Genomic DNA, 22230 nt, shown 5'->3' on the forward strand with positions numbered 1-22230 from the left:
CTTTGGTTGTATTTTGGAAGACATCAGAGAGACAGATGGACCCTGGCCAGCAAGGGGTTCAGTTGAGTTCCTTGGTGCACTTGAATTTTGCGATGAGACCCCGTCAAATTGGTAGTGGCCTGCCATTTCGCGCGAAAAAGCGGCTCGCTAGTTGTTCTCGGTGGTGATGTTGTTGAGCCTTGGACGTGGTGGCGAGTTGTCGTAGGCAGCAATGCGAATTGGAGGTTATATCCGACACCGAAGTTTTCAAGTGCGAAGCGAAACCGGATTTAAGGCAGGCTGTTGTATTGCGAAGTAGGACGAGTGCGCTGGATTGTTAATCTTCTCGCCGTGGCTGGTGGTCGTCGCTGGTGGGTGTGGTGTTAGACAGCCAAGCAGTTGCGCTGATCGTGAGTCTTGGCGAAGGTGGGATGTATCGAGAGTCGAATTCCGTTGCGTTGAGGTGTTCGGTTCGTTCTCTGATTATTGAAAGCAGAACCACCGTGATGATTCAACCGGACAGGACAAATTGAATTTAGCAGCCCTGAGTGCTGCGTGTGGGCAAAGGAAGGAAAGACAATCCAAAGCAGGCGAAGCTGAGACCGGGGGGTGTGGCGGCGTTTTGTAGTGTGCAGTGTGGTGGCAGACACCGCAGTTCCGGTTGTGGCGAATTGGCTTGGGTGGCTCGCAAAAGTGGGCGTTGTTAGTGCAGGAAGGACTGAATTGGTCAGCTGGACAAACTAAAGTGTTGTGGAAGAAGAATCAATCGCAAAATAAAGTGGTGTTCGAAGAGAGGAAAGTAGAAGAATGTTGATAGAAATGGGAGAGTTGGCTGGGCGGAGCAGCAGACAACCTTGGTGAGTTTTTGGGGGGGGGGCGTCAAGAAATCAAGCCAACACACTTGTGAGTCGACCTAAATTCAGCATTGCGATGGCCGCGGCCTAGTACAGGTACATTGGTTTTTGCCATATGCCTGCAGGAAAGGCTCAGTCCAGGACACCGGCAGCGACTTCTGATGTTTATGGTTGGTCGTCATGGAGGGTGTCGCAAAGAGTCACACTCTCGCCACTAGAGAGACGCCCCGTCGTGTCATCGCGCCATCCCTGTCATCCCACGCTTGTCGTCGGTACATGTGGTGTACTTGTCGCAAGGATGTGTCAGTCGACCAGAAGCAGGGTCATCTGCACCCACTTGCCCACTTTGTCCCCAATGCTGCTGTCAATGGCCGCTGGGCCAGGCAACAATAACTCGAGATTCCAGTCTTTCCCATGGAACCTATGGGAAGTGAATCTGAGGCATGTGAACATCGAGAACAAGTTTTGATGTCCACAATGGTACCTGACCATGCGTACTACCGTGAAAGTATGAAATTGACCAGCTCTTAGCAGTGAATAGCGGGCGACGCAAGGGACTCAGGGGCTCTAGGCCTGTAGCCATTAGCTTTTAGCAGGCATCCCAATTGCTGGGACCAGTCGGCCAGGCCATTCAGGTGCCTGAGCACGTTTGCCTGTTGACTCGTTCCGCTGCTGCCGCAAAGCATGCACCCAATTGTAAGGCAGAAAGTAGCGCAGGTACCTGAAGAGTAAGGAAACTTTGCGCGTGAAACAACCCAAGCTCGCGGTAGCTTTCCGGTTCCTGCCTGCGGTGCACGTACCTTGGTAGGGACGTAGGGAGCCAAACACTGCGGAACAGTAGTTGCCGTCTCCCTTATGCTGGCCGAGCCAGACTGCGCTTGCAGAGGGATAACGGAGTGAAATTAACATTCAGTACGATTTTTACCTCTGGCGTAACACAAAATCGTGTTGAGTCACGCCAGATTGGTGAATTTTCGCAAGATTTTCCTTCACGTCTGCCGCAAATTGCCCTCTGACTTGATGGAGTTTCCAGTGGATCACACCTTTGACAAAGAAAAGTAGGGATGGCGCCCCAATCGACAAGGCTCAGGCAGTACAAGTACCGCAAGGGAAAGGGTACCCAACATAGGCACTTCAAGCCCTCCGCATGCACACCAACGCAGTACGTGAACCACATGGAAACAACATGAACCACATGAGAACTCAGCCCTAATGGCCACGGGTCAATGACACGTATGTCGGTCGCCGTGGAGCGGATTGATCATGATGGTCATTGAGAAGACATGAGCGGCATTCTAGGCAGATGTCCAAAGCAGATGACGCGGACTCTTGAAGCGGCAGGATGCAATTCAGCAGGCAGCGCCCTTTGCCGGGTGCTCTGAGGAATTCGAGAAGGGGCAATACAGACGTGGCTCTACTTGGAGCTGGTCGAGGCAGCTGTGCCAGGTTGAAGTGCATTGATGGCAACATCCGAAGGGTTCGATTGTGCGGTGGGTGCATCATGATTGTATCATGGCCAATTGCAAAGGCTTCTCTGCCGGGCAGATATTCCTCGGCAGGCCAGGCCATACTGACTGGCATAATGAAGGCTTCCATTCTCGGAGCATCGTGCAGCAGCTCGATCCTGGAATGGGACGGATAACAGCTCGAGGCTGGCACCATGGCTGGTGGATGCGGAGAGGCACGATCTGATCGATGGTCCGACTTGGGAGCTTGAGAGCCTGATGGTGCTGTCAGGCACGGGCAAGGCAATGTAAAAGCGGGAACAAACCATCTCTTCCCCCCACTGCTTCTGCGATGGCCAAGAGTCCAGGCTCAATGAGCTTCAGGAGGCGGGCGAAATCTCTGCCATCTAAGGTTTAGCTGATGACATGACATCAACAACAGCGCGCATCGCTGACAGCTTGCTCTGGCACCAAGCAACGAACTCATCCGATTGACAACAACAGCGTGGTTTATGCGAGGCTCCCGAAAGCCAATTGGTGCCAGGTGGCCTGTAATCTCCAAGGCATGAACGAGGGCCCAAGGATGGGAGCTCCGAGCTCGAGGTGTAATGCGATGGTGCGGGATCAATTGAGTGCATCCCGAGGTGGAGCAGGCTGGAGTAGATGGCCCTGCGAGTGGTCCTGTGTGTACAAACATGCACGCACAGCAGGTCTAGGCCGCCCGGGCACTGGGAGCAGCCCTCTCTCTCAGCGACGCAGTGCCCCTGAGGGACCTCGAAACAGGTTCTCCCCAATGGCTGGGGACCGTGAGTTACGCCGTGTGTCCGTGTCCGTAAGCCCTCCCAACCTTGGAAGGTTTGCATTGCCACCTTTGGCCACCTATTGGGGGGGTTGCTTGACTTTGCACGCAAACAAGAAACATCGAGCCGTCGGAATGAGGAATTGACCAATGGCTAGGGCTGACGTGGAGCGTTAGGTGGCTGCTTCAAATGGAGACTGCCGCCTGCTTGGTGCCATAGTAGTGTAGCGGTGGAATTTGGGCATGAATGTGAGTGTGAGTCATATCGGCCAGAGGGTCGAAGGTCAGTCAGGCTTTGGGGTTGTTATTGAGGAGTCGTCAATTGATGAGGGACGATACTGTACTGTAGCAGAAGATGCGAGAACAAAGGCAACAAGCCAGCGAACCAGAGAGCAAGCACACAACCTGCCTGCACCACACACACTTACACACACGACAATGAACACACAGAGAAACGGCAAGAGCAGGAACAGACATGGGGGCACAGAGCAACGGGGGCCTGTCGTTTCGCAGGAGCCCCGCCCGATTGAAACGGCAGCCACGCTCGCATGCTCGGTTGAGCCCAGGGCCGGTTTGGTTAGCGTTATCGATACCTAATCGATAATACACCCTTAATTCTCTCATCCCCACGCAAGACGCAAGGCAGGCAGGAAGGCAGGAGGAACGCAGGAGGGGAGGGGCCAAGCCAAGGAAAGCAGGTGCGTGCCGCGCCCTTCACGGCCTTGTGAACGGCAGTGACAAAGTCTCGCCCATGTACCTTCTGCCCCTTCTGACATGTCATAGTCGGCGGGTACGTGGTGCCAGCGATGGAGACGGCACTGAAGAGGGGGTGGCCGTATCAAGCCGTGGCACTCGATCACAAATCCAATCCAGCCTGATGGATTCTCTCCCATTCCATCTCCCTCTCTCTCTCTCTCTCCGTCGCCGCCCTCGCCCTCGTCCTCGCCCAGGCCCTGCTCTGTCTTGCCCATCCTGCCCTGCTCTCTCCCTCCCCCATCTGCCATTGCCCAATCCGTCCATGTCCACTGTGGTCCTCTTTTCTCATCATCTTCAGCTCGCAAGTGCTGCCGTCAGCAATGCCATCATCCCTGGATCAATCCACTCCGAGGCTTTTGGGCTACTATCGCCGGCTAACTCCTTGATCCGGCTCAATAGGCGCAACCCCGTCGGCACAATAGCAATGAACGGACAGAAGAAGGCCCACGCATGCAATGAATTTCCATGCCAGGCCGACCCACGACATGGGCTTTACTGCTTGATCCATGGCCTACGGAACCCGAGCTGCATTCAATTGCTTACAGTGCGCACTACGAGGGCATTGGTTGTTCTGTCAGCCCCCAAAACAGGCTGCTACTGACCCAATGCTATCGCGTCAATTGCGACGCATGAATAACAACAATCAGGGTAGACCACCTTGGTTCAATAACGGCCTGAACTCTGTTTGGCCGCCAATGATTGTCAATGCCGCCCAAGGCACAAATCTAGGCCCAGGCACGCCCGTGCCGTTGCCGTTGTAGGCGAGCTGTGGCCGTGGCCATGTCCGTGTGCTGTCTGCGCGTGGCGATTTGTAACGATTCGCGGCAACTAGCAACAGTGTCGACTGATCACTTGTAATTACTTACAACAGCTAGCTGGGCTGGCTGTTGTTGAGTCAACTCGGTGTGCCATTGATGAATCATTGCGCTCAATTGCCCACCCCGAGGTCCCATTGCACGATTGATGGGAGCCTCGGAGTGTTACGCGTAAACACTCTCTGCCTAGACGCCTCACCAGCCACGCCACACGCATTCGATATTCAAGCAGCCTGCCTAGAACTTTAGTATTGGCCTGGTCAGCGATCCCTCAGCGGTACAGGCTTTCGCTTCGCTCTACAGTGCTGTGTACAGTTAGGCTGGCGATGTGGAACAAGCGCCCCCGCCTCACTCCTCGTCACCCTTCATCATTCACCCACAAGCTCCCAAGTCAACCCTACAGTAACCTTTCCCCCCCAAGACGCCGAGGTTGGCCCACGGAGTAACAAGAGTTCCCTCCTGTTCACTCGGCTATGTTTATTGTGCCGGGTCACACACCAGAGCCTGATCAAGCAGGTAACCGAAGAAGTAACAGTCCATCCCACACACTCACGACTCATGAGCCCTCAAATCACGAACACACACACACATATACGCACACACACCTCTCATACGCCAATGGCAATCGCGACAGCGCTAGGCTTGTTTGAAGAGGTCGGCCATGTCGCCAATATCGCCACACACACACACCCCTCTGCCGCGACAGTCCCCCCCAGCAGCCACATGACCCGTTTCCCACACTAAGGCCTCATCCGGTGATCCCTCTCCAAACGTGTGGGATATCAACGGCCTGGGTGCTAGTGGGCGCCTGCCATGATGGCCTCAGATGTCGCGAAGTCGCAGTACTTTGCTGCTGCTTGCTGGTTGAGTGAATCTTATCTCCGCTGATCTGATATCATCCCATCATCTGCCGCAACCACGGCGGCACTCTGGCACTCTCGTGATGTGCTCTCCGAGACAAGCGACAGTCACGACACCTGGGCCCGCGTTATCTAGTGGTGGGCGGATCCACCTTCACATGGCCCTCAATGTCTCGCAATAGATCTAGGGTCTTGGGTCTTGTTAGCAAGCGCTTCGACATCACTTAGACCATTTCCCATCCCGCGATAGCCTTCGTATTTCACAAGTTCGAGTCAACGAGATCCTAATCTCTCGTGGCCAATGCGCATCCCAATGCCAGTGTTCAATGCCAACGTCACTGTCAATGCTATTGTTCATTGTTAAGAAATCCCACGCAGCCAGCCAGTCCGCCTGCAGCAAGCAGCAGCCCAAGCCGCGGCCAGGCCAGGTCTAGGCCAGCCAGGCTTATCTATCTTATCACCCCTCCTTTTGGGTGCGGTTGGAAGGAGGGGTTGTGGGTAGTGATCGACCTGCTCTCCTGCCCTCTCTGCCGCCTGCTCGGACCCTGATTGAGAAAGTGGATTCAAATTGACAGACCGACTTCATTTGAGACTGCCTGCCTAGCAACTGGGATCCAATGCAGGGAACATGAATTCATCCAATTTGCCCGACCCACGGACAGCACATACATCGCCCACTTCATCACCAATGTGAAGTATCATGGTTTCGAGAGCCAGTTGCATTGCTATATGAATGGAGGGGCGAGCGGCCGGGCGCGTGCAGCTCAATGCAAAAGAACCAGGGCGCTTGATGCGACTGCGAAGGGTCGGTGCTGGTGCTGCCTCCTCTCAATTGTTGGATTGATTTCCTTCTTCGCCAAAGCGAACTACAACAAGTCAATGCACATTGCCTGAGGTAGCGCGAACTGATCGGGTAAACAGCTCCAACACTGTGTCACAGCTCTCAATCCGTTTCGGCTGCTGCGCCATCATTCCATTGCAGCAGCTCGGGTCTCACGGATGGCCGGCCGTCTCACGATGCAGGGCGATGGATGCGGAAGGGTGGATGGATCTCACTGCCCATGCTGCCATGCTGCAGCCAGTAACTCAGCCTCCAAATTTGGAAGAGCTGCGTGCCCCCCCTACTGCAGCCAACATCCTCAACGGAGCCAACAAGTCGAGATCCTCCACGATCCTTTGTCTAGGCCAGCTGCAGGGCGCCGTGCTGCAGTCCTCGCTCCCCATTCCGCTCACTCTTCATCGCCCTCGATTGGCAGCCACGTCTCAGGTCCAACATGCGTTACTGACCACTGTCCACATAACAAGCACGCCAGACACTCAATTTGGGCTCTGTGTTTGCGTCAATGGCCAAGAGTGTTTTCTGACACAGGCCAGCCTCTCAATTGTCTCCACCAATTGGCCAATTCGTCCAGGGGATCACTTCCTAGGCTGGAGCCGGCCGCCAAATGTGGTCGTCCACCGGCCAGCATCGGGCCCAGCCTGGCCAGCTCAACCAACCGAGATGCCAGTCAGTCAGTTGTTCCAGGAATGCGTTTCACGTAGCTTTGATGATGGTTCAAGCGCCAACAGTTGGGAAATTGCAGCCACAACGAAGACAAGCAGCTGCGTCTTACTCGATTGCCAGCAAGCAGTTCCAGAAGCGTCACGGAGAAAGGGCCAGCTACTACGGAATACCCACTCTTCTCCACTCGGCAGCAAAGTTCATCCCAATCGTGGAAGCAATATAACGCGGTAACATTCAGGGCTCAAAGCGTGGTGCCATCGCCTGATCGCTGCTCAATTGACTTCGGGAGGCCACGGTGACAGCCTGACCCCCCGGCCGCAAAGCCTGAGAACCCAATCTTTGCTTTGCCCTCATCGGCGTCCTCCAAACGTAAACCGATGGATGCAACCCTGAGTCTCAGGCACCGATCAAGGTTTTTGTCGGGCCCAGGCTCGGTATCCGGAGAAACCCAGAACACAATGACCGCGCGAGCAAGAGGCAGGGAACAATGCTGCCTCTAGACTTTACGGTCTCGAATCATCAAGCGACACGATTCGGCTTGCATGATGTCATGGCCAGAAGCGTCGCCTGTGTTGACACTGCGCGTCGACGGGCTTGCTGAGGGACTTCTCGCCTGCACAAACATGTTTCGTCGCAGCTTGATGAACTGGTCAATTGGAGCCCTTCCCGGCGAGAACTTTGACACCTGGACAGAGTCAATTCGCTAACCAGAAATGCTGGCCTCTGCATCGCCGTCAACCTTGCCAGCCAGCCTCCCACAGCTTACACCCTGTTTGCCCTGCGGCGGTGGGGCCCAAGGGAACGACAGGCCGAGCAGCAAAGCAGCCCTGCAGCCGTCGGGAGGCCGGGTTCTGGGCTGCCGCATGCCCGCTAAACCCAAAAGTGAGGCTGCAGAACGCCCCGGGTAACCCCAGCGGTCGCGCCAGGGTCGAAGATCTGCCGGCCCAGGGATCGAGCAGTGATCGGCCCCGGTACGACGCATTGTCCGCATTCTGCGCGCCTGCAGCCCAGCAGGCAAGTGCCTTGCTAGGCCGAGCGGTCCGAAACGGGGCCCCCAGAGCTGGGAAGCGCTAGGTAATTGGGTTTCTCGGAAGGGCGGACAGAAACAAGGTGGAGGACTGAGCATGTGCTAGCCTTAACAATTTCCCACACTCGCGCCCATGCTTGCCAGTCAGCCAACTCGTTTCTACACTCTCAGCATGCTCTTCGGAGACTTCTTGATGCGTGAACCTTGCGGTACGTAACTCGAGACCAAGTTGCGATCGTCAAGGGCTAGACCGGTCCATCGAGACCGGGTACAGATTCTTTGGTTCCGTGATGGATTGTTTCACAGATTCAGGCACGTGGTTGATGCCAAGTGAGCCTCCCCGAGAGTTTATTCGACCGTTGCGTTGACAAGATGGTTCTTCCCGAGGCAAGTGCCGAACACGGTCGATTTATACGTTGATGGAAAATGTTTCCCCTACTCTTTTCCACTCCTATGCCTATGGATTCATCTATGCTAGAGAATTATTGAGCAAGCCTCGCGAACAGTCTCGTTGCACTCTAGCAGACGGCGGCCAGTCAGTAAAACCGGCCACCACACTCGGGCATCATCACTGCGCAGCCGAGTGGCACCACAATGTCCAAGCTTGGCCAATCAGTATGACATTCTGTAATGCGCTCTTGAATAGCAGCAGCAGTAGCTGCTCACAAACTTTCTGCGGGACTTTTGGGCCAGTGAACAGGCCGCCCGCTGCCCTCAATATAGCTGAGACATCTAGCGTACCATTCCAGGGCAGCAGCGAAGAACAAAACACAAAACCCTACCCGCAGCCCTGTCAGAACGAAGGAGCGCAACCGCAACATCAAAAGCTTTCGGTTCCTCTCGACGGCCCGGCGTGGGGGGATCGCGGCCAAGTCAAGGACTGAGTCGGGGCGGGGCGTACCTGCAGCGGGTGCGAAAGTTTATGCCCCTCACCCATCCAGTCGGCCGCCTACCCCCCCTTCTCAAAGCCCAGTTTGAAGTTTGCTGGGGAACATGCGGCCGGTGGTGTATCATCGGATGGATGATGTGGGCTGGCGTTGCGTCCGCGGGAAGGTGGATGCGGTTTGCGAATCGGTTAGCTTTGGCGATGAGAGTTCTTCATTGTGACTGTGGTCTGTCGCAATCTAGTTGTTGTTGGCACTTACAACAATGCGAATACAACATGAGAGCCTTGTGGTTTTGTTAACTCAACCTTTTGTCTCATCTCGAAGCCGGCCGGTAAGTATCTAGGGCGAGGGAATTGATACCAGTAAGAGCACAAGAACGAAGTCAACGCAAGGAATCGACAGAAACAATCCATAGCCTTTACTGGCTCAAGATTCGCTTTTGACTTGGTCAAAAACCTATCGAGTATTACGATCAGCTCAGGTTTCGCTCCTTCAGATGAGCTTACGTATATACGCTAGGCTCGCACCTTGCCTCTCATCACGACTAATAATTATGCGTTTCCCAACATGTGCGCGAAACAAAGCCCGAGGCTTCTTGCTGTAGAGGTGACAGTCTCATTTCAAACGATAATATCATTGTCCTTCTCGTCACTTAGATTGCATATTTCCTAGTAATTAACCTTCTGGCCTCTGGGCTTGTGCGTGCCGTCTGCCGTGGCCAAAGTACAGCCTCCCCATTTAAGTTATGTCGATCAGCTCAGCCAGGCTCTCGGCCACGAGCACATAACGTGTCGTCTACGCGGCCCTCGCCGTAAAGCCGAATCACCAGCCTGCCATTTCCGAGCTGTTCAGCTGGATTCGTGATGGCCCCACGCCTGCGGTGGAACGCGACAGCCCGTCAGAGCCGATGGGGCTGTGTTATGGGACTAGTAGTTATTATGTGAAAGCGTTTTGACGACGCGACCTCGGTGAGTGAGGGTGGGCTGCAGGATATGGAGATCGCCTGACGATCTTGATAGCTTTTGGCGCGATGTATTGTCTACGGCTGAGCTTCAATTCCCTTCTGTGGGCGTTCTGCAGCAGAACGTGGATGCGGTGCTAAGTGACAGTTTCTGGAATGATTATAGAAGTGTCGCTCTGTAGGATATCATTGATATTGTAGTGAAGTCAGCCCTGTGTGTTTAAAAGGACATCAGTGATAATTTTCCTGAATGCATCGCCGGGTTACGGCTCCGCGAAACTGTAGAAGTTTGCTGCATTGCCTAGGCGGTAACGATATGGAAACTGGCAATCCATTCACATTCGCCTCGCAATCGCTCATTTTGTTGTTTACGTCGGACGCCAGATAGATTTTGCATATCACACTGGGAGAAGCAGAAGAGAATCGTGACCATCTAATTTGCAACGAGATATGCGACGGAATCATCCTCCTGGCGTCCGTCCTCCATCTCCAGTGGCCACGGCCAAGTCAGAGGCAATGTTCTCACGATCGTAGACGCGGAAAGCCAGAAGCGGACCCAAAAGGCTGAATCTTAGCGACAAGCGTTCCACGGAAACTCGACACCGAACGACATCTCCTCCACCACGACCCGCCTAAGATCGGACCCACAAGCTGCTACTGGAGCGGCGCGGCGCCCCTTCTGCTCCTACCACTATCGAATGCCCCAGCGGCTACTGCACGTGCGAGTTACGGCCGCAGCGGCCGACGGCAACTGCTACCTTGACGGGCCGCAGACCGCACTGCCGCGCCGGCGACCGCGATAGTTGTCCGGACCCGGCAGCGGCCGTCGCCGCCGCGGTGCTTGCCTCGAGCTAGTCTCGCGCAGGAGGAAGAAGACGCATCTTCCCTCGTCTCTGGAGCATGGACAAGGAGACTTGGACCATAAAGTATCGAGGATGAGACCGCCCTCGTCTCCATCCGCGCGACATCACAGATATGGGCGGAGGGAATGGGATAGAGGACGACGTGGACAGCGTGGACAGCGTGGACAGCGTGGACAGCGTGGACAGCGTGGACAGCGTGGACAGCGTGGACACCGCGGAGGCGGCCGCGGCGAGGTGCTGCGCCAAAGGCCGGGTTTGCTTCTGGAGTCTCACGGCGGAGTCCTGCTACATGTCGCCACCGCGCTGCCCGAGGTACACTGAGTGCCGGACGGGCTACAAGACGTGTTGCTGCTCCGGCGGCGGGTGTGGGTCTGTTGGCTGAGACTGTGAACCGAGAGTGATACTTGTGGTTTATCGGCCTTGCAGAGGCTGATGGAGGCGAGTGTCGCCATTGGAGACTGTGGCAGGTAGTTTACTGGCTGGGACGGGATCTGTGAGCAGAGACTGGATGTTGTGGGAAGATGAGAATGGAATATTGCCTGGGCTTCTTCTACTCTATCCTGCTGGGGTATAAGTGTATACGCAGCGTTCAAATCCAAACATCTAAAGCCCCAAATCAAACACACCATTTATGATCACCAAGATGAGATCCCTCCACATGATGCGATGATGTCTACTACGTAAAATCATAGACCAAAAGGCTCTCCCTGCCACCCCTCGCCTCCTTGAGCACAATGACCATCTCGTCATCGAAGCCGACCCAGTTCCTCCTCTCCTCCCAGTCACCCCCAGAGGGACGCTGCTCTTCATGCTCCGCGCCTCCATGCTCCCTCCCACCTCGCGACGAATCGACCGTCGCAGCCGGGTTCGCAGCTCGGACCTCGACGCTCCTGCTGCGCACGCCGCTGGGCCGGCCCTCGAGCTCCCAGACGCGCATCTCGTCGCCCCGGCTGCTGACGCTGACGGCCTTGCCGCGAGCGGTGATTTCGGCGTCGCTGATGCCCGAGGTGTGGCCCCAGAGGCGGATGCCGGGGGAGATGGACAGGGCGGCTGCGGTGGAAGTGCAGAGATGCAATATTAGGGTGTTGTCTGGAAGGGTGGCCAGGAGGTAGGGGTGGGTGTAGCAGAGTGTCGTGGGACCTTGGCTGCTGTGGGGGTGCTGGCTCCTTGGTGGTGGTGGTGGTGATGGTGGATTTGAGGGTTGTTGTGTTTGATTAGTGGCGGAATCGGAGGTTTGCTGGGACGGTACTGCTGAACTTGAGGAAGCCGGGCCGACTGGGTGGTGGGGGCCAGCTTGTGCTCCCGAGGCAAGACCAGGCGCGCTCACGGTAGTGGGGGCGGTATAGGCCAGTCGTGTGGTGATGGCGGGAGCATTCTTCGAGGCTTTATCTGGGGTGATGTGGAGATCCTGGATGCCGATGGACCAGCCATGCCGGGTGAAGAACGTATATGCTATCGATGCGACAGTCGCGCTGGCTGTCTTCCTTATTGACAGAGCCAGCGGCGGACTAGAGCTGTACGACTTGAGCGATGTCATGAGGTATGGCGCGCGTAGTTGAGTCCGTTCGGTGGGTGCGTCTTCGTCCGCGTAATCGCTCAAGGCGTTCTTGAGCTTGGATGATATTGCCTGCGCAGGGGTGTCCCGCGCCTGCTCGTCCTCACCATCCCCGGTTTTCTCTGGCACATTGAATGTGTAGAGTGATATCAGAACGGCTTCCGTGGCTGTCAAAAGGTAAGGATGCGAATATGCCATGCCTATCAACTCGCCATTGCTCGACTTCTCGTGGCGGTACCTCCTGGTGATGGTCTTAGATTGCGTGCTCAGCGTCCAGACACCAAAGCTCCCGTCTAGGAAGCCCACTGAGATATCCAAGGTGCCCTGTTCAAGACCTTGGTCGTCGATGGCGATGCAGCTCGGCTGCACGGGCTCGGTTTCCTTCTCGTCGTCTCCCAGACTGGCTTGCGCCACCACCTCCCTCGTCTTGAGGTCCCAAGCTCTTAGGCCAGACGCCCTGTCCGCGGTGACAGCCAGACCTTCCACGACCTTGACCAGCATCTTGCTCCTGTCCACGCCATCCGGAGTGTCCTCGCGCGCGTTGTCGCCTCCATCCTCGGGCTCCAGGCCGAGCCGCAACTCTTCAACGGCGCACTTGCCCCTAGCCCAGTTGTGCCGTATCTTGAACTGCCGCTTCCAGTTGACGCTGTCACTCTTCTTGCTGAGGCCCTCTTCCTCCTCAGTCAGCCGTATCTTCCAACCATCGGGCCCCCCGGCATCCCTGACCAGTCCGCCCGAGCGCCCGCTGGCCCACAACGTCCTCCGGCCCTTGTAATGCAGCTTGTGGTCTTTTAACCTCTCTGCAAGCTTCCCCTCCCGGAAGCCGGGGATGCGCATGGCGCGCGGCAGGACGAAGCGCGCGTAGTAGAGGGCCTTCCATAGCTGGTTGTCGCGGGCGAGGCGGCGGAAGCGTGTGCTCACGGGGGCGATGGCCAGGAGATGCGGCAGCGACAGGTAGCTCAGGATGCGGATGAGTATCTCGGACGGCAGCTGGGAGAGCAAGTCGGCGCGAGGGGCGGCGGGTGCGGATTCGACAGTGCGCTGCCGTTTTTGGCGCGGTTGTGGTGCGGATGCGATGGTGTCGGCATTGTCGTCGTCATCGTCTACGCGAGGGCGCTTTGGATGCATCCTGGTGTCTTTCGCGTCCTGATCTTTGCCTGCCCACTTGCGGCGACCTCGTGGCCTTGACTCGCCTCGCTTGCAGTCAAGCCGGCGACAGCATGCGATGCGGTGAGGTTGACTGGGCTTTGTTGTCTGCGACAAGGAAATTGTTGGAAGGTCGAGGTGCGGGCAGAGTACCGGAGATAAGGAATTATTGACCCGGCGGCGGTGGTGGACGGCCTCCGTTTGCCTAGTCAAGAGTGCAGGGTTAATTCCTCCACAGCCACCATTCCACGGCTGGACAATAACATCAGCTCATGGTTACTCACTGTCACTGGACTAGACCATCTAAAGGATTCTGTCAACTTCTATCTGAAACTCTTTTCTGACTTGTACATAGTATACTTGGAGCCCAACTGAGCCACAGGGGAAGGGCGGATCCAGCTTACAACAGTGGGCCCACGGGGGACTGCTGAGGTGAGGCCTCTCTCACAATGCAAACAAAGTGTCTTGAACCCATTTTCCACTGTTGTCAACCATTCTCTCTTCGTGTCTACTACGAGTGTACAAGAAACGGGCAAAGGTCTTTATGAATCGCAAGCTATGATTTTTTTGGGCCTGACCTCTCAATGAATGAAGCTGAGAAATGCCTCGAGATTACGCTGTGGCTTCCGACCCCCCCAGGCTTCATCCATATCGAAGAGCCACAAGAAGCTAGGCGTATCCTGAGTCTTGCGCTGTAAATTGTGGGCGATTCTAATAGTCGAGCCAATTCCTCAGCAGTGGTGCACCTAGTCGAAGTGCTCTGTGGACTCGAAACTCCAAATCTGTTTCCAAGAGCAGCAGTTTGTCCTCAATCATGATGTCGTGCCGTTCAGAACTGTCAGAGAGCTTGTTGACTGAAGCTATTCAGCGATTTCTGCAATAGACCAACTTATGTGCACCAGAGCGGTCGGAAATCGGCTCTTTTACTCCACAGCAGTCCGACTTACCTCCGGCCAAGGCGTCCATGTGCACCTCGGGTGCCCATATAATTGGAGTACGCTGCGCCTAAGGCTGACTGACAGTCAATTTGTGTGGTATGCTTACCTAGATTCACAAGGAGTTGTCAGATGCAGTCACGGCATCCTCATCCAAAAATGGGTCCAATTGGTGAGACAGGGATGTTGTTGACTTCTGTGTGCTGACATCCTTCGGAGTCAACCAACGCGGGTTTACTTATGGATATAGTATCCGGATGAAATACCAGCGGCTGTATAGGCTGGGCCGACCGAATGGGGAATAAAAGATTGCACGTTTTTACTGGCATGATCCCTAGCTTCGCGAATAATCTGCCACATGCTCTTTGCTGAACCGCTGAAATTGTCGCAATCTAAGTCCAACGTTTGCAAGACCAAGATATGAGGAATTGGTGGAGCTGTGAAGGGACACAGCACAACAAGTGAGTCCAATCCCTTGCAAGCATATATCACTTCCTTCTCGTGTATGAAGGCCAAGCCTTGCAACTGCTGCCTGTTGACGTCCATTCGCGACTAGCTTCACGAAACAAGCAGCTCACAGAGGTGTCGTGGACTCTTCCATTCGGTATGCCTCTTGAGATGAGCTTGTGTGAGCCTTGACTTCGTTGTTTTGGGTACTTGGGTGTAGAGCTGAGCTCTTCGGCAAACCTTGACGGCAACATCTCGCATGCCGGAGGAACTAATTTGAGACATTTGAACATTGCGATCCCATACGGAAAATAATGTGTACCTGCCAGAGCCCAGGCTGTCGAAATCCCTCCGAGGTCCCGTTTCCGCGCAATGCGATGCCTCGGGGCTCTGCTCATCCCGTTCATGCAAACCTGGGTCGTGGTAGGATACGATGAAAGACGACGAGGCGCAGTGCACAGACGCGGCACCTTGTAAGGTCTTCGCACCCAATCCATTAAAGTTACACAAACATTGCGCCACGATCGCATGGGGTTGTCCATGGAGGAGGAACTTGAGAGATTTAACTTCGTGGGTAAAGGAAGAAATCAAAGAAGAACAATTCCTGAACCGCATATAATTCACTTGAAATGAACGAGAATTGTGGTTTTCACAGCAAATTGTGATGATAATAGATAGACTACTAGATTATTGTATGCTGGTCTAGTTGATTTAGCCGTCCCCACAATACAACAATATTCTAGAATGGTTCCATCGTCTTACACGTGGTAGGCCCGAGCCCCCTCACGGCCCCGCCATCCCCTGTGTCTCGGCCCCCGCGGAATGCCGAGTCAATCCGCTCCCCCAGACCCTGAACATTACCGGTACACCCTTGAGCGCTGGGAGATGAACGAACTACAGCCTATACCGAGCTCATGAAAGCGCCGATTCAGCATTCAATCTTAACGTTCCATCCGCCCCGGCTTTCCTCTGGCGTTCTGGTCCCAGCCAATTGACCTTTCATCATCTCCCTCATGAGCCCTCTCCGTGACATGCAGCATGGGCACCGGTAGCACCCCCTCAGACCACGGCCGGAGCGACTCAGGGGCACCGGCCGGAGGAGGAGGAGGAGGACACGGAGGAGGACAAGGAGGAGGAGCAGGGCCCTTGGACCCTGCCAACGCCGCCATTAGTCGCGCAGTACGTACGACCGGTCATGTGCATGGGGGTTGTTGTTGAGATATATAAATATGCCCCAACGTTCAAGATGTTGCGCAGGCCCTGAACTTTCACATCTTGACACTCGGGAGTCCGAGGACCCCCTGAGATCCATCCCGCATATCCACCGGTATACCACCTCAGAAAAAAGACCCCTTGCTGACGGGTGATCCTCTCACAGTGTGACCAGTGCCGGATACGGAAAGTAAGTACACACCAATGCTGCATACCTCGTACAAGGTTGCCCGTCCGCGGACGCCTCGGGTCCCAGCCAGACTCGGACGTCGAGGCCTCGGCGCCTCAACAACGGAGATGAGTGGGACTGACAGCAGGCCGATCAGATACGGTGCGACAAAGAATCACCATGCTCAAATTGCCGGATTGCGAATCGGGTGTGCAGCTCTACCGGCGCCGGACAGAAGCCCAGGGAGGCAAGGCAGAGGGTCTTGATATCTACACAATAGTTTGTCTCTCATGTCTCTCTCATGTCTCTCTTAAGTCTCACCCACTCATCCAAGATTCTTCCCCATATACCCATTCAGGTCTTCAGTGGAGAGGCACTCATGAGAGCTCGACTGACCACAGACCAGTGAACGAAAAATCGACCAAATAGAACAACGCCTGTGCTCAATAGAGAAACTCCTCCGCGACCTGAGCAACAACAGCAACTTCCGGCGGGGCGCCGACCTCCCGCTGCACGAGGCGCCCCCGTCGGCAGCATCGTCGTCCAACCCGATGGACACGAGCGGGGCCGGGGACGACCACCGCAGGGCCGCCGCAGGCGACTCCCCGCTCACGGCCACGGCCCACGACAGCAACGACGACATCGACGACATCGACGACGACGCCGCCAGCACGCCGACCAACGAGCTCGACTCGTCCGCCTTCGAGGGCAACTCGTCGCTGACGGCCCACACCGTGTTCGCGTCCGAGTTCCTCGAGCACGCCGTCGAGCGCACCTCCCTGCGCGACCTCAACCCCAGCATGGCCGCCGCGCTGACCTCGCTCAAGCAGATCGTCGGCCTGAGCCAGAAGCAGCAGGGCAGCGGCGCGGCGCGGCGCGGCTCGACGGGTGCGTCCGGTGGCAGTGGTGGTGGGAGTAGTAGTGGAGGCGGCGGCGGCGGGAGCAGTAACGAGGTGCGGTTCGCGCACCAGCGGCCGCTGCCTCGCGGAGGGTTCCGCGAGCTGCCGATGCCGCCGGTGCAGGCGGTGATCCCCGTGCTGCGGGAGGTGAAGGAGACGCCGCCCGGGACGTTCACGCTGATCAGCGTGTGCTGCTTCATGGCCGTGGAGAACTTTGCCGAGGCGTGCCGGCGGGTGTACTTCGCGCTTGAGGATTTCAGCCACGCCAACTTCATCATCGTCAACATGGGCCTGTACTATCTGTTCCAGGAGAAGGCGGTGGTGGCGGGCGGCTCAGGGGACACAGCGGCGCGTGACCGATACACGGGCTACTACGAGCTGTGCCGCGACAACCTCGAGACCGGGCTCGCCAACCTGCGGTTCTTCCTCGGCGCCAGCATGGAGACCATCGAGGCCCTGCTGCTGGGCGCCAGCTACGCCATCGAGGTCAGCCGCCCCAGCCTCGCCTGGCAGCTCAACACCACCGCCGCCCAGCTGTGCCAGGACCTGGGCTACCACCGCGTGACGGGCGGCACGGTCAATGTGAACAGCGCCAACGGAAGCGGCGGCGGCGGCAGCAGCAGCAGCGCGGGGGCCGGGGCCCAGGACGGCAGCGTGCTCAGCGACAAGAAGGCGATCCTGTTCTGGTTCAGCTACATGCTGGACCGCGGGCTGGCGCTGCGGCTGGGGCGCGCGCCGACCATCCAGGACTTTGACGTGACACTGCCGCGGGTCATCGGGCGCGTCAACGCCCCCGACATGTGGAAGGAGGTGCTGCGGCTGTGGATCGCCCATGCCGACATCCAGGGCCAGATCTACGAGCGACTGTACTCGCCATCCAGCCTGGGACACCCGGTTGGCCAGCGTGTCGAAACGGCGCGGAGGCTCGCGAGCCGGCTGAAAATGATCGCCGAGCAGGCACTGCTGCTGCGGAGCACCGAGATGGGCAAGCTGAAGGCGGGCGGTGGTGGTAGTGCGGAGGGCGGTAGTTGGGCTGACGCGAGGAAAGCTACTGTGATGGAGATGGTCATGAAGAGCGACCAGGTCTCGTTCCTTAGCAGCCTGACTTTGGTGTACCGGGCCATCCCTGCTGGTGTGGGCGGGCATGGGTTCTCAACGTTCACGCCTGAGTGCATCGAGACAGCGAGGCTGGCCATGCAGACGCACGAGGAGTGCATGAAGCTCATGGGGAGCAACCTGTGGGTGGCGGCTTCGTACATACACTGGTAAGACGTGCCTTGCTACATCCAAGACCGCTTTTCTCTATTTTCCTGTTGCTGACTTCCCCATTTCCATCCAGGACAATCCTCTACGCGCCTTTCGTCCCCTTCATCGTCATCTTCTGCCACATCATCGAGACGTCCAACATGGCAGACCTGCAGCGGCTGCGCGACTTTATCGCCTCACTCCAGCCGACGTGCGCCGTGTCCGAGGGCGTCGACAAGCTGCACCGCTTGTTTTCGGTGCTGCAGAACGTCGCCACGCTGTACGTCGAGGCCAAGACAAAGGCAAACTCGTCCGAGCCCCAAGACACCGACATGGCCCCCATCGGCAACGAGTTCGACGTCTATCTCTCTGCGCTGGGCTTCATGCCCGTCGACGGCGACCTATCAGCCGCGCAGGCCCAGGCACAGGTCCATCAAGCGCAGGTTCATCAGGCTCACGCCGCAGCTGCGGCAGCCGCCGCTGCTGCGAGTGGGGCGCTTCCTACGTCCCCCGTCACTGCTGGGTCGGTATTTGGTGCGTCGCCAGTGGCTAACGCGGCGGCGATGAATCAGACGAGCCAGCTGGGCGATTGGTTCTCGGGTAATCGGTATATGATGGGTCTCTTGGAGGAGGATCTTTCGCAATTCCAGCCGAATAGTTGGACGAACGCATAGGAACAATCGAGGGATCGAATCGCCAAGTTGTCTTCTCCAATTTGCCGTGAGGAGCAGTGACCAATTCCGCGTAAAATGTCCATGACATGAAGCGAATTTCGTAGTCTCCCAGAAAAACGGCATTTGTCCAATGTCCCAGACACAAGCGGGTTGGGCGAACCATTTGGAAGAGTACCACTTTGTCAAGTGCAGGGTCTGTCGATTGGGCCCACGAGGCTCTCCTCCACCGAAGCCTCGTGTTCATCCTGCCAACTCAGAGACGCCAGTCATCCGTCGGGCGCTCGTCCAAAGCCGTAAGCTCGATAGTAAATCGTTCGGTGTAGTTCGACCGTTGGCGTCTCAGTCGGTTGGAAACTTGGGGTCGTACATCTCGTAACCCTCGTCCTCCGTATCACTCTCAGCATCACCAACCTCCCCACCACGACCAGCACGCTGCAACTCCAAGCTCTTGACCTTGACATCGACAGCCTCATCCTCATTCTTGACCTCCTTGTCCTTGCCCGCATCCCCATCCCCATCCGCTGGCGCAAAAGCGCTCTTGAACCCAGACTTCTTGAACCCGCCTTTCTTGAACCCACCACCACCTCCCCCTCCACCGCCGGCTGTCTGAGGCTTCTCGCCCCCGCCGCCGAGCTGGATGCTGATGACGCCGTTCTCCCGGGCTTCGGCCTTGCGGGCGCGGGCAGCGGCGGCGGGGTCACGCGTCATGGCGCGCATCTCCTTGAGGCGCACCTTGTGCGAGTGGTCGTAGGACGACAGGTGGGCCTCGTACTCATTGTGGCGGCTGTAGCCCTTCTGGCAGAGCTGGCAGTAGAAGGACTGCAGGGCCTCGCGGGCGGCGGCGGTTTGCGCTGGGGGAAGGGTTTGGTGTCGCTGTCGGGTGGGTGGGTTAGCTTGTGGGTTGGGAGGGGAGCAGGCAGAAGTGTTCAAGGTCTTACTGGAGGCATCTTGGGTGCTTGTTGCTTTTTGTAGCCGTTAGCAGGCAATGTGATGCTTGATCGTTCTGTTATTGGTGTCGTGTGCCATTGACGATCACGGCTTGAGGGAAGGGCGACAAATGATGGAGTCGTGGTGGAGCTTGTCGACTGAGGTGTTGAGATCCAATACAGGCTGCAGTAGACTAACAGCACAACAGTACAGGGTCCTCGCTGCCGGCCAATGCACTAGGCCTTCCAAGGATAGCGGCCCAGGGTCCTGTCGCGTGTGTAATTCTAGCATCCTAACAGGGCAATGCGGCATGAACTGGGCGGGTCTCAGTGGGGTCCCATGACCTGGACCTGGACGGCCCCAGTGTCAACGTCACAGAGGTACAAGGGTACGAGCGCCCTAAGCCTCGGCCGACTTTCTCAACAGTTCTTCTATTCCACTACGTAGACTAATTCTCCCCTTCCCCACGCCCAAATCCAACCCTCATGATACCCTCATAAACCTATACCACGCGTTTTCGAGAAGGAGTGGCACCCGGGCCAGGAGCACACCAACATGGACTCCAGGTCTCTGAGGGCGACTCCCTCGCAGGAGACGCTGATCTCACTGCTGCAGCTCGAACCGCAGCCAATGCCAGACACCGACAAAGATCTGCCACCGTTGCCCGAGGAGTCGAGCGATGGGACCAGGACGGAGGCAGACACCGAGAAGGAAACGGCCAGGTCAATAGGGGTTAGTGGAATATCAGGTCACGCCCGTACCTCGTCGCTTGGGCTGAGTGGGAGTGGCCACGGCTCTATATACTATTGTGAGTAGATTCCTTTTTTGCACATCACTCACCACGACATTGCCAGCTCCTCTTGAAGTCACGACTAACAGGCTGAACTGCCCAGTGACGCGCATACAACGGTATTCAACCTACGCCCTCTCCATATTCACTGGCCTCCACATCGCAAACACCTCCATAATACCGCTGATCACCCGTTCCGTGCCCGCCTCCGAGGGTTACCTCCTGCTCGCGCGCGAGATCTACCAGACACCCCTGACCGAGCCCCTCTTCGTCGCCCTGCCCATCGCCGCACACATCGCCTCAGGCATAGCCCTGCGCCTGGTGCGCCGCTCGCAGAACCTCAAGCGCTACGGCGGCGCCACGCCCGCCGTCCTGCCCACGAGGTCATCCACCGGCCGGTCCACCGCGTCCTCGGGCAGCGCGGGAGCGACTAGTGCGTGGCCGCCGTTGACCTGGGTGTCGGCGTCGGGATACGGCTTCGCGGCGTTCCTGGCCGCACACGTCGCCATGAACCGCCTGCTGCCGCTACACATCGAGGGCGACAGCTCCAACATCGGCCTGGCGTACGTGGCGCACGGCTTCGCGGCGCACCCGGCCACATCCTACGTCGCGTACGCTGGGCTATTAACCCTTGGCTGTGGGCACATGGTCTGGGGCTGGGCCAAGTGGATCGGGCTGGCGCAGCTGGCGGGCTGGCGCGCCGACATCAAGACTCTGGGCACCACGCGCGACAGGAACGAGGACGTGCGGCGCAGGAAGCGCAGGAGGAGGATATGGCTGTGGATCAACGGCACCGCGGTCGCTGCCACGGCTGTCTGGGCGGCCGGTGCGCTGGGCGTAGTCGCTAGAGGGGGGAGGGCGGACGGTTGGGTCGGGAAGGCTTATGATGAGCTGTTTGCCGCGGTTGGGCTCGGACATTAGCGGGTAGGCGCCTGGCTGGCTTCGGATAGAGCTGCATTGCAAGCGTATATACTTAGAGACCATTTCAGAATCACAGATATTCGCAGTAGGCCTTGGGCCGAGACTATACTGTCGACCACATCGCGGAACAGAATCGAAGAAGTTTGACAACCGTCCACGCTAGGTCCATCGTCTCTTGGCTCACCACGCGTCAGAAAAACCCTTACGAACTGCAACGCCGCAGAGAGTTCTATTCACGACTCACATAAGCTGTACAAGTGGGAATTGTACTCTTTGAGGCAGATAGTGGTGTTCAAGGGGATGCTTGTTGTGTGCTCATGTAATGGTGGCCTGGGCATTCTCCGGCAGATTGAGGCACGGTGCCACAATCAAGATTGAGGCAGCTGTATTGAGGACACGGCTCCTCTGCTGAGGTCAAGTAGGCTCGCGGGAATCAAAGCAACCTTGGAACCAGTCCATCTAAAACGAAATAAAGATTCATGAGCATAGTTCTATTTTGCAGAGAGGTGGGCTGCTGGGTTGTCAAATGTCTTCAAACTCGTACTTGGACCAGGCTGAGG

General features: G+C 56.9%; 5 protein-coding genes across 5 annotated transcripts; 3 read left to right on the top strand and 2 right to left on the bottom strand.

The window, feature by feature from the left end:
- Window positions 1-10862: 10862 nt before the first annotated feature.
- Window positions 10863-11132, top strand: J7T55_012308 (uncharacterized protein; the record flags this gene model as incomplete). Its single annotated transcript, XM_053137181.1, has 1 exon — window positions 10863-11132. The coding sequence occupies one exon, from the start codon at window positions 10863-10865 to the stop codon at window positions 11130-11132; it is 270 nt and encodes an 89-aa protein (XP_053000108.1).
- A 294-nt stretch (window positions 11133-11426) lies between these two features.
- Window positions 11427-13433, bottom strand: J7T55_012309 (f-box domain-containing protein; the record flags this gene model as incomplete). Its single annotated transcript, XM_053137182.1, has 1 exon — window positions 11427-13433. One exon carries the CDS (start codon window positions 13431-13433, stop codon window positions 11427-11429), a length of 2007 nt encoding a protein of 668 aa, XP_053000109.1.
- Window positions 13434-15266: 1833 nt separating this feature from the next.
- J7T55_012310 (fungal specific transcription factor domain-containing protein) lies at window positions 15267-19032 on the top strand (the record flags this gene model as incomplete). The annotated part of the gene is made up of 5 exons (XM_053137183.1): window positions 15267-15306; window positions 15886-16012; window positions 16212-16235; window positions 16621-18378; window positions 18453-19032. The coding sequence occupies 5 exons, from the start codon at window positions 15267-15269 to the stop codon at window positions 19030-19032; spliced, it is 2529 nt and encodes an 842-aa protein (XP_053000110.1).
- Window positions 19033-19371: 339 nt separating this feature from the next.
- J7T55_012311 (c2h2 type zinc finger domain-containing protein) lies at window positions 19372-19979 on the bottom strand (the record flags this gene model as incomplete). Its single annotated transcript, XM_053137184.1, has 2 exons — window positions 19372-19905; window positions 19971-19979. 2 exons carry the CDS (start codon window positions 19977-19979, stop codon window positions 19372-19374), a joined length of 543 nt encoding a protein of 180 aa, XP_053000111.1.
- A 535-nt stretch (window positions 19980-20514) lies between these two features.
- J7T55_012312 (dimethylguanosine trna methyltransferase) lies at window positions 20515-21670 on the top strand (the record flags this gene model as incomplete). Its single annotated transcript, XM_053137185.1, has 2 exons — window positions 20515-20767; window positions 20853-21670. 2 exons carry the CDS (start codon window positions 20515-20517, stop codon window positions 21668-21670), a joined length of 1071 nt encoding a protein of 356 aa, XP_053000112.1.
- Window positions 21671-22230: the final 560 nt, after the last annotated feature.

This window comes from Diaporthe amygdali (genome assembly GCF_026229845.1).
Source record: "Diaporthe amygdali strain CAA958 chromosome Unknown NODE_2_length_3802984_cov_64_841326, whole genome shotgun sequence".
In the NCBI taxonomy this organism is placed as follows: domain Eukaryota; kingdom Fungi; phylum Ascomycota; class Sordariomycetes; order Diaporthales; family Diaporthaceae; genus Diaporthe; species Diaporthe amygdali.